General features: G+C 56.4%; 2 protein-coding genes across 2 annotated transcripts; both read right to left on the bottom strand.

The window, feature by feature from the left end:
• Window positions 1–199: 199 nt before the first annotated feature.
• On the bottom strand, window positions 200–3,932 carry MRPL12 (mitochondrial ribosomal protein L12). The gene is made up of 4 exons (XM_068151332.1): window positions 3,650–3,932; window positions 3,435–3,512; window positions 3,175–3,306; window positions 200–561 (listed from the first exon to the last, which is right to left on the bottom strand). The coding sequence occupies exons 1-4, from the start codon at window positions 3,902–3,904 to the stop codon at window positions 445–447; spliced, it is 582 nt and encodes a 193-aa protein (XP_068007433.1). The 5' UTR covers window positions 3,905–3,932; the 3' UTR covers window positions 200–444.
• A 252-nt stretch (window positions 3,933–4,184) lies between these two features.
• On the bottom strand, window positions 4,185–14,690 carry HGS (hepatocyte growth factor-regulated tyrosine kinase substrate). Its single transcript, XM_068151327.1, is given in 22 exon segments — window positions 4,185–4,814; window positions 4,891–4,986; window positions 5,166–5,282; window positions 5,570–5,703; window positions 5,783–5,960; window positions 6,039–6,179; window positions 6,286–6,458; window positions 6,655–6,760; window positions 6,762–6,869; window positions 7,020–7,163; window positions 7,245–7,283; window positions 7,654–7,749; window positions 8,100–8,198; window positions 8,278–8,356; window positions 8,593–8,717; window positions 8,915–8,983; window positions 10,005–10,057; window positions 10,972–11,095; window positions 13,008–13,100; window positions 13,591–13,666; window positions 14,059–14,143; window positions 14,584–14,690. Coding segments are annotated over 22 exon segments (2,280 nt in total). The 5' UTR covers window positions 14,621–14,690; the 3' UTR covers window positions 4,185–4,706.
• Between the last annotated feature and the right edge of the window lie 17 nt (window positions 14,691–14,707).

Raw genomic sequence — 14,707 nt, 5'->3', positions numbered from 1 at the left:
GCAGCACTTCAGTAATTGTTGACCACTAATTAATGGTGACTAGTTAACAGGGAGGTCAAACCATCCCACCCACAGCCTGTGCCACAGCCACGCTGGCATCTTGAACCGAAAAACAGCTGGAGGGGGCGACTGCTGAGTGCCGCAGGGCTATGCAGTGCTAGTACCAGAAGACTTAAGGGTTTTTTTGAGAGATGAACCGTTGTACAGGTTTTTTAGGATGTTTATGAAGGTAGAGTTCGTGATGATGGTGGGGCCAGACGGCAGCCCCGCCAAAACATACAGCATTCTTGCATCGGATGGCTTCGAGCGAGCCTTCCCACCGCACGACAAAGAGGATGTTTCGCTCTCAGAAACACCCAGACCCAGGCTCTGGTGCTGGTGGGGAAGGTTGCCATCACACCAGTCCCTCTGTGGTGCAAATGCGTGCTGCAGAACCGTGGCCACCTACTCCAGAACCACAGTCCCTCCGGCTGCTTCCAGTGCTGCTTTGATCTTCTCTGCTTCCTCCTTGGAGGCGTTCGCCTTGATCTCCTGCGGAAGGGACTCCACCAGTTTCTTGGCCTGCAGGAGGGACAAAGTACAAGGTTCACAACTGGCATTTCTCTAACCAGAGTAACAGGTTTCCTCCCACAAAGAGATCCAGGGAACTCAAAAAACATTCCAAAACCCACTACTTTTACTGGAACATCCTGATGGAAGACATCTAAGCCTGACAGGAACTGACAGCGCATCCACCCTAGCCCTAGAAGAACCCTTTCCAGCAAGAAATTGCCCTTTAAATTTCTCCCACCATGTGGAGGGTGCTTTGAGGTATCGCCCTGCTCTGGGACGTGCAGCCACCATGCAGTGGCATGCCCCAGCGGTGACGAGCCTGCAATGGGTCTGCTGTCTGCAGTGTCAATGTTTTGGTTTACATATTTCTGCAGCAGGGAGCAGAGGCTGCCATGGGGCTTGTGCACAGCTGCTCAGGAACCCACTGCGCCGGGTCAGAGAGCTCCAGCACAGGCTGTGCTTAGCAGCACAATCCTGGTATTTCCAGGACTTCTTATGCACAACTCTTGGTACCACAACACCAGGGTATTGAAGGCAAGTGGAAAAACTGCCTATTCACAGGGATTCCTGCAGCACTGGGTACAAAGAGGAAAGGCACCTGGGAGGGTGAGCCCCAGCTACAGCCAGATGTTCCCACTTCTAGACCAAACAGCAGCAGCAAAGAATTTCTGCTCCTTAGAAACAGTGCCCAGGAAGGTTTCTGCAGTGAAGAGCCACAGCCAGCTCCCTGCCATGCAGCACTGCAGGTGTTTTGGCATCCAACAGACTGACCAGTGCCGACAGGAAGGTCTGATCACTTTGATGCATGTTGGGCACAGCGATGATGCACCCCATGGTGGCAGAAAGTGTTTTTTTTCATGAGGGGCATGCAAGTGTAGGCATGCAGGCAGGACAGACACAGCTTCACCCACCAGAGCCCCAGACAGGATCCTGCTCTGGCTGGCTGGGAGGAAGACAGGCAGCACAATCACAGTTATTCATTTAAGACTCCTGCTCACTAATGCCTAACGTCTGCTCAAAGTCTGCTCTGAAGCAGCCCCAGCTAAAGGAAGCAGCTGCTCAGAGCTCCCAGCAGGAGGGAGAGCCAGGTCTGAGCCAAACTGGGCCGGCACAGCAATGCATGTCCGCTCCAGGGAGAGCACACGAGGACACTGTCCCAGGACACGAGGTCGGTGTCTGCTGGGCTGGCTCAGAACACATCAGAGGCACAAACATCTCGAGTCCAGCTCATGCTGTGTTATCAGGCACTTATTTCTGTAGGACTGTCCTGTTTGGGTCACATCGAGCACCCAGCATCCGAAGATTTCACCAGCAGCAACACTTTGTTCCAAATCACACCCAGCTCCACAGGACAGGAACCCACTCCCTGCGAACCTCATCAAAACCACCTTGATTAGGTGGCCATAAAATTTGTAACAGCAACTGCTCAGCTGTGCTCTGACTACAGCTGCTGCAGCCAGAGCCAACCCCACAGCAGCAGCTTGTTGTGTGTGTGTTTTAACAGAAACACCAGGTTGGGTAAGTCACACTTGACCAAGTTTCCCTGCGATAACCTGCCTGCCAGCCCTGCCACTGCACTGCACTGTAACCAGCAGCTTGTCAGGCAGGTTCCACGTGCTAGGCCAGGCTGATTTAGCATGAGCTCTCCAGACAGCTTCCAATCATCTGCTGAGCAGGTCCGTTACAGGATTTGGGACCGCTAATAGATAACTGCCAAACTAAACAATTAACTGATATTAATTATCCCTGTGGGCTGATGGAACTCATGTCTGTGCCACCAGTTTCTCTGTTATTGAACTGTTTGCTTTGTCATACATTGATACAAAGGGGTCAGAGACTTTCTGCACATCCTTCTGAAATCCTGGGCTACAAGTAAGAGCAGATTTCACAACGCCCAACATCTCTTCCTTGCAAACAGATGAGCAGAAAGTGCTGCCTTCTCCCCAAGACATAAAAAGTGTCACCCAGTGAAGAACTGAAGCACATTAAATGCTTCTGCAGCAGCTGCTGTATCACGCATTCTGTGTTCTGAGCCTACACCACGGTTCAGGGCCATGAGCTCAGATGCTGCACAAGACTGTGAAAAGCACATCTCCTCCAAGGAAAAAGGAGGAGGCATCATCTAGGAAAAGAAGAGCTTTGAAAAGCACTATGAGCATGGATTACAAGATGTAAGAATTTGAAAAAATTAATCTAAATTCAGAAATATGTTGGCCCTGAAAAACGAAAGGGAAGGCAAGGTGAAGGACAGCTGTGACAAGGAAACCCCCTGAGGTCTGCAGCCAAGCTTGCAGCAGCTCTACCATTTGGAGAAAGTGAAGCTGGCTCCAAGGACATTGGGGGTCTTTCCCCTGATCCTCCTTCTGCATCCCACTGCTTTAGCAGAGCTGGAGGGCACAGCCTTCTCTAAAAATTGCCTAACGGATGCAACGACTTCTGCCCTACACCTCGTCCACCTCTTTGTACTGAGGCATGTGCACAGGCAGGCTGTTCTAAACGCAGAAATCCCAGTTCCCCTTGGAGCAGAGAACCAAGGCTGCTGCTTGCACCCTACTTCAAGGTCTGTCCAGGCCCGGGGATGGCACAATAGGTAGCTGGAACCTGGCGCAGCCCCTTCCTCACCTGCACCAGGTTCACTCCCGGCACAAAGTTCTTCACCTCCTTGATCAACTTCACTTTGTCAGCAGGTTTCAGATCTGTCAGCCGGACGGTGAAATGTGTTTTCTCTTTCTTGAGTGGGAGATCCTCCTCGTCCTGGAAGCAGCCATAGCTCAGTAAAGACACCCGGCCCAGCTCAACGAGCCTCCACCACCCCACGAATGGGGACCCGCCGGGCCGACACGGAATCCCGGGGCCCCAGCTCCCGCCCGACACCCTGGTACCTGCGGAGCCGGCTGGGAGGGCATCAGAGAGGCAGCCGCCGCCGGCATCACCCCTACGTCCGGGATCTTCAGAGTCTCCTGCGGGAAGAGTAGCGGCACCAGCGGCCGGTGAGGCGGCGCACGCGGGTCGGGATAAATCGGACTAGGCCAGGCAGGGTCGAGCCGAGCCGGGCCAGTCCGAGATGAGATGAGTCAGGCCGGGCCGCGCCACCCACCTTGAGAAGCGCGTTGAGGTCGGCCACTTCGAGCAGCGTCAGCCCCGCGATGTCCTGCACCAGCTGCCGCACCTTGGGCGAGTACTCCTTGGCGGCCGTGTCCAGCGGGGCCCCGGCCAGCGCCTCCGAGCGCCGCGGCCGGCCCGTGCCCAGCGCCCGCATACCGGCGGCGGGGGACCCGGCCGCGGCCCAGCGCCAGGCGGGCGGCGAGCGGCGGAGCAGGCGCGGCGGCAACGCGCGGGCGGCGGGCAGCATGGCGGCCGCAGAGGACACGGCGGCGCTCTGCCCCGCGCTCTATGGTCCCGGCGGCCACCGCGGCTATAGGCCGCTCTAGGCCGCGGCTCTTCCTCTCGATGGTGGAACTGGGTAGCAGCGACGCTCTAGCCTCCGGGTCCGCCAGGACTCGCTCGCCCCTGGCGGCCCTGCCGGTGCCCGCCCCGAGCCGGTGCCGCCGCACCACAGCACATCGCACCACAGCACATCGCACCACAGCACATCGCACCACAGCACATCGCACCACAGCACATCACACCACTGCTCGTTCCGAACACTTTATTATCACCGTTGGCGCTCGGTGTCCCCCGTGAGGAGAGAGTGGCCGCGCCGCGGAGACGGGGGATAAGCCGAACCCGGCAAGGGGCACCGGGACTAAGGAGAGGAGGACGCTGGAGGGGAACGGGGCTGGGAAGAGTGGGACAAGGAGAAGCTGGCACCGCACAGCACGGTGCCCGCGGCGTGAACGGGACGAGGGCTGCGGGCGCTGTGCCCTCGAGACTGTGACAGACCGAGCCGAAGGACCATGGGCCGAGCGCCCGGCTCAGGCCCGGCCCATCGGGCCGCAGGGTCCCGGGGCAGGGCGACAAGAGCTAAGGCAGGAAGGCAGCCCCGGTGGAGGGTCGGGGGCTGCGTGCCTGCTGTCGAGTCCCCAGGGCCAGTGGTGGGAGCCCGAGGGACCACAGCTCCTCGGCCGAGGGGAAGGAGGAGCAGCTGAAGTGCAGAAGTGATTCCAATGACAAGTAGTGTTACACGGGACCCCTGCACCCTGTGGTGGGGGAAATCAGTCAAAAGAGATGAGCTGGGCCTCACTGCTGCCCTGGGGCTGCTGCACCGGGGCAGGTGCCGGTGGGGGCTGCTGCTGCTGGGGGGCCGCTCCAGCTGGTGCCATCTGGAAGACAGGAGGTGGCTTTGTCACCCAACTCATCCCTCTGGGACCCCAACCCTACCAGGGCTGCAGCACTCACCTGCTGGTAGAGAGGCTGCTGGCCAGGCAAATAGGTCTGCTGGGCTGGCAGGCTGCTCATCGTGGCTTCCTGGCCTGGCAGGGCTGACATGAGGCCCTGGGAGAGGCAAAAGGGTGGCTGTCAGAGGGGCTGGGGGATGCACAGCCCATGCAGGGCAGAGGTGAAGGCCCACAGCTTCTGCCAGGCCTCTCCCTTTCCTGCCACCAGTTCCCCAGGCTAGAGCCAACCTGCGGCTTTTACCCCGCCATGCCCGAGAAGGGGCAGGGTGTGCTCACCTGCATGCCATAGGGCTGGTAGCCCATGGAAACTGACTGGCCACCCATGTAGCCCATGGCGCCCGACTGGGGGGCCTGGGAGATGGCTGGGATGCTCTGTGACTGCGAACCTGCGCTCTGGGGAGGAGATAACAGTAAGAGAGGGTGTAGACAGTGATAGCTCATCTTAAACTAATGCCCCAGGACCAGCACCACTCTCTCAGCTCTACTGGAACTAGGTTGTCTTCCCTCTGTGCCATTAGGAGCCCAGGACTGGCTCCAACCACAGCCCACTTCCACAGCCAAAGCAGCAGCAGATCCAACCAGCCCTTTCTGCCTCCTGCTCAGAGATCCTGATGCTGAGATGAGGCAAGGTACCGCAGCCCTCACCCTAGCTGTCCACAAGCCGCTCTGCCCTCACTTGCCTGGTAGCCCTGTGTTGGGGTGGGCTGGTAGGATGAGTACGCTGGAGTGGTGGTGGGCACTGCCTGCCCCTGCTGAGCTGCCTGCCCGCTGCCTGCACCCGGCTGGTACATGTAGGCATTCACCATGCTGGGATCTGTGGTGGAGAGGGCAGAGGTTGAGGCAAGCAGCTTGCTTTCAGCTTCCACCTGCAAGGCATCAGCTCACTGACGTACCTGTCCCTGTGACGGGCATGGCAGTGTACGGCCCTGTGCCCCCTTGTGCTGCCTGGTTCATGTACACGCTGTGCATGGGAGAACCCTCCACGGAACTGGCTGGGCTGAAGGTGCCAGGGAAACTCGTGGGCCCGGAGGGCTGGTAGATCACCCCGCTGGCTGCAGGCATGGCCTGGAGCTGTTGAGGGAAGAACAGCAAGCTTTAGGCCATGTCTTCAGGGACCTGGTGAGAGTGTCTTTGGCCCAGCAGCCATACTTGGGCATAGGGCAGTGAGAAGGCTGGCATCTGGGCTCTCATCTGTATGGTCTGCTTCTGCTGCTCTAGGCGCATCTGCCTCTCTTTCTCCTGCTCCTGCAGTCGCTGGATGGCCAACTGCCGCTGCATCTCCAGGTACTCCTGCAGGAACAGGGCTGTGATGTCTGGAAGCTGGGACCCCAGCATCCCCTGTTGCCAGGGCAGGCTGGCTGGCTGACACAGCCCTGGCAATTCTTCCATGCCTCACCTGCTTCTTCTGCCTCATGATCTCCAGCTTCTGGGCCAGCTGGATCTGGCGCTGGCGCTCGGCCTCCTCTGCCGCACGGCGCAGCTTCTCGCGGTGCTCCTCTCGTAGTGCATTCAGAGCCCCACGTGCGTCCCGGATCTGGGCCAGTTTGTCCTGCAGCCCTTCATAATACACTGGGGAAGGGAGAGACAGCCTCAGGGACCCCCTTGAGTGCTCAGACCACCCCTGCCAAAACCAGCAGACCACCACCTTGGCTTCTCTGCAGAGAGGCTCTGCCACCAGAGCCCCGGTGCTGGGGGAAGCCCTGGCAGGTGCCCGCTTCTCCCCAGACCGCCTGCCCATGCCTGCAGCTGGGCAGTGCCCACATACGCCTCCGCTCATCCAGCTGGTTGAGCAGCTCCAGCAGCTGGGGGTGCATGTTGTTGATGGACTGGAAGAGGGACAACACAGCGGAGTCATTGGTGATGCTGCGGCCCCCGCATGTGGTTGCTCTTCATGCGGTTGACAAACGTGGTGACTGCGTTCTGCAGCGCCTTCAGGAACTGCTCGTGGTTCTCCTCGGACTCGCCGTTCTGGTACTGCTGCTGGAAGGAGAGGGCAGCCCATCAGCCCCTGCTCTCCCATGTGGAGAGCCTGCAGCCAGCCTGCAGAGCTGCGTGGCGAGGCTGAAGAGAGGACTTGGGCACTCCTGACCCCTCAGAAGCTGCCAGACACAGGTCCAGGCTCCCTCCTACCTCAACCACGCTGAGTGGAGCAGGGTGGGCTTCCCCGGGCTGAGCAGCTGGCTCTGTGAGGGACAGAGGTGCTGACGGTGTGGGGCTCTTGCGAGCTTCCTCCTGCTTCTTCTCCCAGTAGTTGCGGTTCAGGTACCGAGCCAGCTGAAGAAAGAGAACGAAGATGAGCACCACAGCCCCATGGCAGAGTAAGTCTGGGCTGTGGACTAAGACCTGAATCCTTACCTCTGGGTCGATGTCCTCAGCCAAGGGAGCAGAGGAATTCTGGAAAGAGACAGACAGGAAAATCCACTTCAGAGACACCAGAGGCTCACAGCTCCCACTCTAATGTCCTGCTTGGGCTTGGCCATGCACAACCACCAGTGCTCAGCACTAGCAGGAGACTGAGCAGAGGCAGCCACATCCTTAAGCCAGATACATACTGCAGCTGCAGGAAGCAGCAGAGGTACCTAAATGCTGGGTGAGCACAGACCTTTGTGCTGAAAACACAGTGGTGCTGTGAGAGTGAGGAACTGAATGGGGCAAATCTTTTCCCTTGGCACGGGGATTAAATCTGATGCCAGCAGGGCAGACTCAGGCTAGGGCAGCAGCCTCTGCCTGGCCACCTCATGTGCAAGGGCTGCTGTGAACGTACCACGGGTGGGGAGTAGAGTGTGCTGACTGGGGGAGCCGAGGACGTGACAGGGGTGGGTTCAGCCTTCGGGTACATGGAGTAGGAGGTTTTCTGCCTCTGCAAAACACAAAATCAGACAACTCCAGGACTGTCCAGACTCCTTCAAATCACCCAGGCAGAAACAGTTTGGGTACATTGGGTGGGTGAGGCTCCCTCTGATGGTCAGGCAGGGCCAGCAGACTCAGCCTCACACTTTGAGCAATTCCCAGCATGGCTAGAGCTCACAGCTTGGGCACAGCTGGTTCTGAGGTTCAGAACTGCAACACGGCAGTGGATGGATCTGCTTTTGCCCTCTCACTCCATAGGTCCTGCAACTTGCTAATTCCAGGACAAGCCCAGCTAGGAGATGCCCAGCACATCTGGGCTGTATGGCAACGACAACCCCAGAGGCCAAGCAGGGCACAAACCATCCTCTCCTTCTCTTCAGCCTCTGACTGAGACAAGGCAATAGCGAGCTGAAGCTCTTCCTCCTCTTGCAGAGCTGTCTCATCACGCTTTGGAGGCAGCTACAAGTGGAAAGATGAGAAAGAGGTCAGTAAAGGAATCAACAAGCAGGTCAGGATCACCAAAGGGGAAGCTGCTCACCTGGGACTGCTGAGACAGAGGGCTGGTCAGGTACTCAGGGGGCAGTTCAGAAGTGGCAGCAGCTTTACCCTCAGCTTTCCTGTAGTCAGAAAGAGATGACAGTGCAGGCTGAATGCTCTTTCCTCTGCCCTGGAGCCCTAGGTCTTCATAACACCACTGCTATAAACCCCATTCCCAGGAGGGAAGGGAGCCCAGCCCAGCCTGCACAGCCAGGGAAGCCCTTGCTCTGCTCTGCAGGAAGGTGGCTCCACACCAGGCTTCCCCACTCACAGTCCCAGTGGCTGCAGGCAAAGAAACACCACCGAGGGTACTGACTTGTTCAGATGCTCGTAACATGGCTCGCAGACTCTCACTTCTTTCTCAATCCCAAACTTGGGGATGGTGGAATACTTGGAGGAGCATTTGCCACAGAAGATCTGCCCACAGGCCCTGCAGTGATGCTGCAGAGGATAGGAGACATCAGTGCAGGACCAAGACACCCCTAGACTGTTAGACATCAGACACTCCTGGCACTTCCCTGCTGGTGGCCAGAGAATGTGGAGCAGTCCTGGCACTTCCACACAGGTTCAGAGAGTGCTGCCAGCCTGAGGGGGCTGAGCAGGACCAGTGGACCCAGAGGGGCTGGAGCAGCACTCACCTTCCGTGTGACAACCCCGAACTGCACTCGGCACCGGTGACACTCCTCAGCATCCACCCAGTCTGGAGCCTGGTGTGGTGAAAGAAAATTGCATCAGGAGGGGAGGGAGGCCTCACAAAGGGTCTCCACTGAGCCTTTTGAGCTCCCACAGCTGACCACAGCACTCTCATGAATGGGAGAGGCTGGAAGCATTTGCAGCTCAAAGGAAATATTAATCCCCACAGGTTTTCTCCTCTCATGGAGACTGTGATGCTTTCCCAGGCAGCCAGAGACTTTCTAGGAACGTGTCTGCACAGCAATCACAGCCCTGCTGCTGTGTTCAGACTGCTGTGCTGCTGGAAGGCCACCAGGTAGAGAATCATAGAGTCAAAGACTGGTTTGAGTTGGAAAGGGCCTTTAAAGGTCATCTAGCCCAAGACCCTGCAGTGAGCAGGGATATCTTCAACTAGATCAGGTTGCTCAGAGCCCCATTCAACCTGATCTGGAATGTTTCCAGGAATGGGGCAACTACAACCTCTCTGGGCATTTTGTGCCATGGTTTCATCACCTTCATTGTAAAAAAAATTTCTTCCTTGTATCTGGTCCAAATCTTCCTCTTTAAATTTAAAATCACCCCCACACACCTTGTTTTGTTGCAATGGGCCCTGCTAAAAAGCCTGCCCCCATCTTTCCTATAGGCCCCTTTTAAGTACTGAAAATTTTCAACCAGCTCTCCTTGCAGCCTTCTCTTCTCCAGGCTGAAGCACCCAAACTTTCCCAGCCTCTCCTCACAGAAGAGTTGTTCCCTTTCTCTGACAATTTTCGTGGCCTTCTCTAGACCTGCTCCAATTGGTCCATGTCTTTCTTGTGCTGTAAGATAAAGACTATCTCCTGTCCTGGTCAGTTCTCCACTCAGTCTGGTAGGTTTAGGCTAAATTGCTTTACACCACCCCAGAGCTGCCTGTGTGACAGTGGGGAGCAGCACATACCCAGCAAGGTCTCCAATCTGCATGAAATGGAGGAAAACAAGAACTGAAAGTTTATCAGGAAAGGCAGAGGAGAGAAAGATCTGTCCTAAGGCATCAGCTCTCTCCCTGCCAGCAGCACTCACCCTTTCTGCAGCAAACATGGCATCGCTCTCCTTGAACTCTGGGAACACATGACCTGTAGAAGTGACAGTATCCTGCTGTGAAAGGGCTCCTCTGGCATGGGGAGGCCATGGTGCTTCAGCCTCACCCCACAGGTCCCAGCCATAGGTACCGGATTCAGCTCTGCATGTTGTTCCTGGCCACTGTCTTCCTCTGTCACAATCAACAGTGATCTCACTGCCACAAGGAGGCTGGGGGTGAAGCCCACACAGCACTGGGCTCTTGGCCAGGCTCTTGAGTGCACAGGACAATTCCACATTGGTTTCCCTTACACTCCAGTAAGGGACAGTGGGGCCCTTTGGAGGAGGCTCATTTCCCAACACTTGAACTAAGCACAGAGGGTAGAAAGCCTCTGCATGGGCTGATAGGGCTTTAGATCTCACCCCTTGGGTGGCAGGAGTGGGGCAACACTGGCCTGGCACAGGACCAGGACCTCCAGGATATGCTGCAGCTGGTGGAGGTTCTGGTGCACAAAAAGGTACACAGCAGCACATCCCTTCCCTCCCCAGAACACTGCTATCCCAGGGCCACACTGACACAGAAAGCAGGAGCATGGACCTATCTGGAAGTGCTTATGAAAGCCTGGGAGGGAGGAACCACCCCAGTGTAAATCCATCCTCAAGAGGACACTGGGATTTGCTGCCAGTTTCCTGGAGAACATTTGCATCTCCTGCTTTTTAGTCTCACTGCCAGCCCATGGCTGGGCCTCCATGCCCAGAGTGAGGCAGCTCTGGACCCTGGGACAAGAGGTGAAGTCTCTGCAATGGGACTCACTCCAAGGTCCACTGGGTACTGGGCACCAATACTGCTAGTCCAGACTTTGCAAATGCTAGGCAGGATCCTGACACTAATTCCTTCTTGGGCAAGGCCACTTCCAAAGCAGAGCTGCTTGGCCAAGTGTCCACCCACCTTCACCCAGAGAGTCCTCACCTTCAACCTTCATTATCTGGTACGTGTCCTGCACCACCTTGTACTTGGGCTCATTGCGGAAGGCGTGAGCCCAGGCCTGGATGAGGTACAGGATCTTGCTGCGGACACTGCTCTCCACTTGCCTCTGCAAAGACAGGGAGGAGAAAACCAAAAAGGTGAGAAAAATGAAACCCAGAGGGTGCTGTGAATCCCCCAGAAGAGAAGCCAGGAATATTATTGAGGGAAATAGAGACTTTATAGAGTATTTCTGGGAAGAGCTGTCGGGAAGCTTCGATAAGGACAATCCGCACCAAGGACTACATGCTGCCTCAGCTTCCCCACTTCCCCCTCCAGCACAAACAACAACAGGTCCTTCAGAGCAGCAAGGACCAACTGGAAGAGGGGTGTGGTTACAATGCTCTGAAGAAAACACACACAGAGACTCACACAGATGCCCCTGGGCAGCACAAGCACTTGCCCCACATCTCTGTTCATCTTCTTACAAGAGCTGCTCATCTCATACTCACAGGACCTACAGCTCCTGAGCTGGGCAGAACAGCTCAGCCCACCTCACCTGAACCCAAGCACAAGTTCACAGGCAGAGGGATGTCTGCAGGGTGCTGGTGCCAGGCTGTCAGAACCCCGAACACTGAGACTCCTGCCCAAACTGGAACACCCAAAGCCACCTCAGGGTGTGACATGGTCAGGACGGCTGGGAAGTTTGCCCTCTGAAGGCAGAGGTGCTTGTTCTGCAGCTCAAGGAGTTGGAGGAAACTTGGCAAGCCTGTTCCTATCCTGGCCAGCCTCCAGAGCAGCCCTGTCATCAGCTGACCAAGTCATCCTGCACTCACATGACCAGCTGCCCCAGGTCCCCTGGGAAGCAAAGGAGCATTGTTAAGCCCTGGTTTCAGCTGAGAGCTCAGCCCACACAGCATGACTTACTGACAATTGCTGGAGCTCTGAAGTTCTACAAGATTTGGCAAAATCCTGCATTCCACACGTGCCACAGCCTTGAACCTGCTCAGAACTAAGACCATTTTACCAGCACTGGGCATCCATGAGCAGCAAAGTAGCAAGTGTAGGAGGAAAAGGGGTCTGCAGCAGTTATGAAAATATGGAAGCAGATCAGGACTGGAGAGAATCAGAGGATCTCCTGATCTGATCTCCTCAGCACTGGAGTGGCTGCACTACTACACTTGGCTGTCAAGCTACAGCAGCGTTCCTGTCTCAGCAGGAGATCCTGCACTGAGACTGGGTCAGCCCTAGCAAGAAGGTGACACAAGGGAGATGCCCTGTTGCGGTGTGTGAGGTGATGGGACTCACACAGCTCATTCCCCAAGCATCTGGGTCATCTGGAGGCTGTAAAGGAGGAACAGCACTACTTCAGCAAGCTCTTGTCTGGGCATCACTGTTCTGGAGCTGGGAGTTGGAGACAGGAGGTCCTATTTCCACTTTCCTCATGGAAGTCTCCAGACCAAGGACACACAGAGCTCCTGCAGGCATCATGTTATGTCAAACTGGCAAGCTTGACTACAGTTTGGTCTGCACCCTGCAAAGGCCTCCAACAGTCCCACAGGCCAACAAAACAGCCATGATGAAGAGGAAGCTTCTAACAGTTCTTGCATTGCAGCATTACCTTCCTGCATGTCTCACACTGTACCAGGGGAGGGGAGGGAATTCTACTCACTGCTGCTTGAGTCCTGACTGCACCTTCCCGAGCATGACCTCTGTTCTGCTTTGCTGTCTTAAGCCAAGCCAACCATTGCCTTCAGGACTATTTACTACGAAACACCCCAGACCTTTGCAGCATCATCTGACCTCACTTCATGGTACAGCCAAACATTCCCTTTCATTCAGGGCACCTTCTGTCCCCAGCAGGTGCTCCTCAGCTCCCTGCACATCACCCCTTACAGTTTGCTCTTTCCTGAAGCACGTTTCCAAACGGTTCCCCTTCCGTTCCTTATACAAATGAGAGAGGGGACACACAGAGACTTTCTCCTTCTGCCGCTTCTCTTACAAGCTCATCCAAAACCAGCACTAAAATAAGGTACCTTTACCTTGAGTATTTCCTTCAGTTCCTCCATAGTCTGCTTATTGGCCACCTCATCATGAACTGTCTGGCCACAGTTTTTCACCACTGACTCCATGACCTGCAGGGGCAAAGGACAGTATTAACCCACCAGTTTTGTGCCTCTGTGCCCCACCATGAGTCCCAGCACAAGTTACAGGTTTCTGCCACAGCACACCACGATGGGGGCATCATTTCAGCAATAAGTAGCTGAATCAGAGTAGCGTCAGGCAGAGAAATTCACACCACCACGCTGGAAAGTAAGCCACACTTTGGCTGCGTGGTGGCCTTTGCAGCTCTTGTGTGTAGAGACAGAACCCATGGACAGTGTCTTATGTTCCAGCTTTGCCTGTTCCTAACTCCATGATGGAGCTAAAGAACAAAACCCACAGCCTGCTATCAGTCATGAAACCTCTGAGCTGGAGCCAGGAGTGGGCCAACTCTGAGCTACAACTCCAGTGCTCCCCATGCAGGGAATGCTGAGCAGACTGGGCAGCCCAGAAGGAAAAGTCAGGACGTTCCCTGACCCATGGGCTGGGCCCTGCAGTACTCATGGTTTGGGCTGACATTACCTCCAGTGCATAGAGTGCCACATGGGGATTCTTGTCATTGACTTTCTTCTTGATAGCACTGACAGCATATTTTGCTCTGGGTAAGGAAAAAAGAGAAGGTGTCCTCAGGTCAACAAGAATCTGACAAGGAGATTCCACCTGCTGCTGCTAACCCACTAACCCCACCCTAACAAAATAAAGTACAGTCAGCTCTGACCTACATGACTGCCCTAAAACAAACTGGGAAGAGAAGGAATAAACACATTTAAGTCTGAGTTTCTCTGAGGATGTCAGGGCAAAGATAACCTGCAGCTCCAGAGATCAGGAAAGTACCTCAACACACACCAGGGTGAAGGGAATAACTGAAAGGCTTTTCCAAAAGGGAGTAATGGGACATGTGTTATCGCAGGCTGACAGGTCTGGGACCGTCAGGCTTTGCCTGCAAGAAGAACTGTGCTGACAGCACATCCACCAGTCAACAGCACTTACTGGGTATCTCCCTGACGGATCATGTCGCAGATCTGCAGGATGGATTCCCAGTCTGTCTCCAGAAGGAGCTGGCTCGTAGCCTTATCTGCAAGGAACAAACCCATAAGGCTGCTTTAAGCAGTTCTACCGATCTCGCCGCTGCTCCGTGATCGCTGGTTCATGTGCAAGAAATTTCTCCCGGAGCCGGCTCTACCCCGGACCCGAGCACACGGCATAAAGCCCCAGTTTTTCTCGGAACGCGCCAGCTCTTCCCCTTCAGAGGCCCCGCGGAGCTTGGTAACCCCAGACCTGCCGGACCAGCTCCTGAAGGCCCGGACCCAGACCCGCCCCGGGCCACACCGAGTGCCGATCCGGGCTCGGTCGGCGCCGTGCCCGGCGGCAGCAGCCCCACCGTCCCCACCAGCCCCGCGGCCGGCCCGCCTGCCAAGGCCGAGCGCCGCAGATGTCGGCCCGGCCGGGAGGCACATCACCCGCCCCGGCCCGGCTCCGGCCCCCGCCCCACCCCGCAGAGGCCGCGGCCGATACCGAGGAGCCGCTCGAAGGTGCCGCCGCCGCGCCCCATGGTGTCCCCCAGCCGCCGGCCTGGCTCTGCCCCGCCGCCCCCTCCACGGCCGCTTCCGCTTCCGGCTTCCTGCTTCCGGCAGGGGCT

The sequence above is a fragment of the Melanerpes formicivorus genome, unplaced genomic scaffold (genome assembly GCF_026170545.1).
Source record: "Melanerpes formicivorus ecotype bairdi unplaced genomic scaffold, bMelFor1.0.p_v2 SCAF_21, whole genome shotgun sequence".
Classification (NCBI taxonomy): Eukaryota; Metazoa; Chordata; class Aves; order Piciformes; family Picidae; genus Melanerpes; species Melanerpes formicivorus.
The sequence above is the reverse complement of the archived record's forward strand: the minus strand, read 5'-3'. Positions and strand labels throughout refer to the sequence as shown.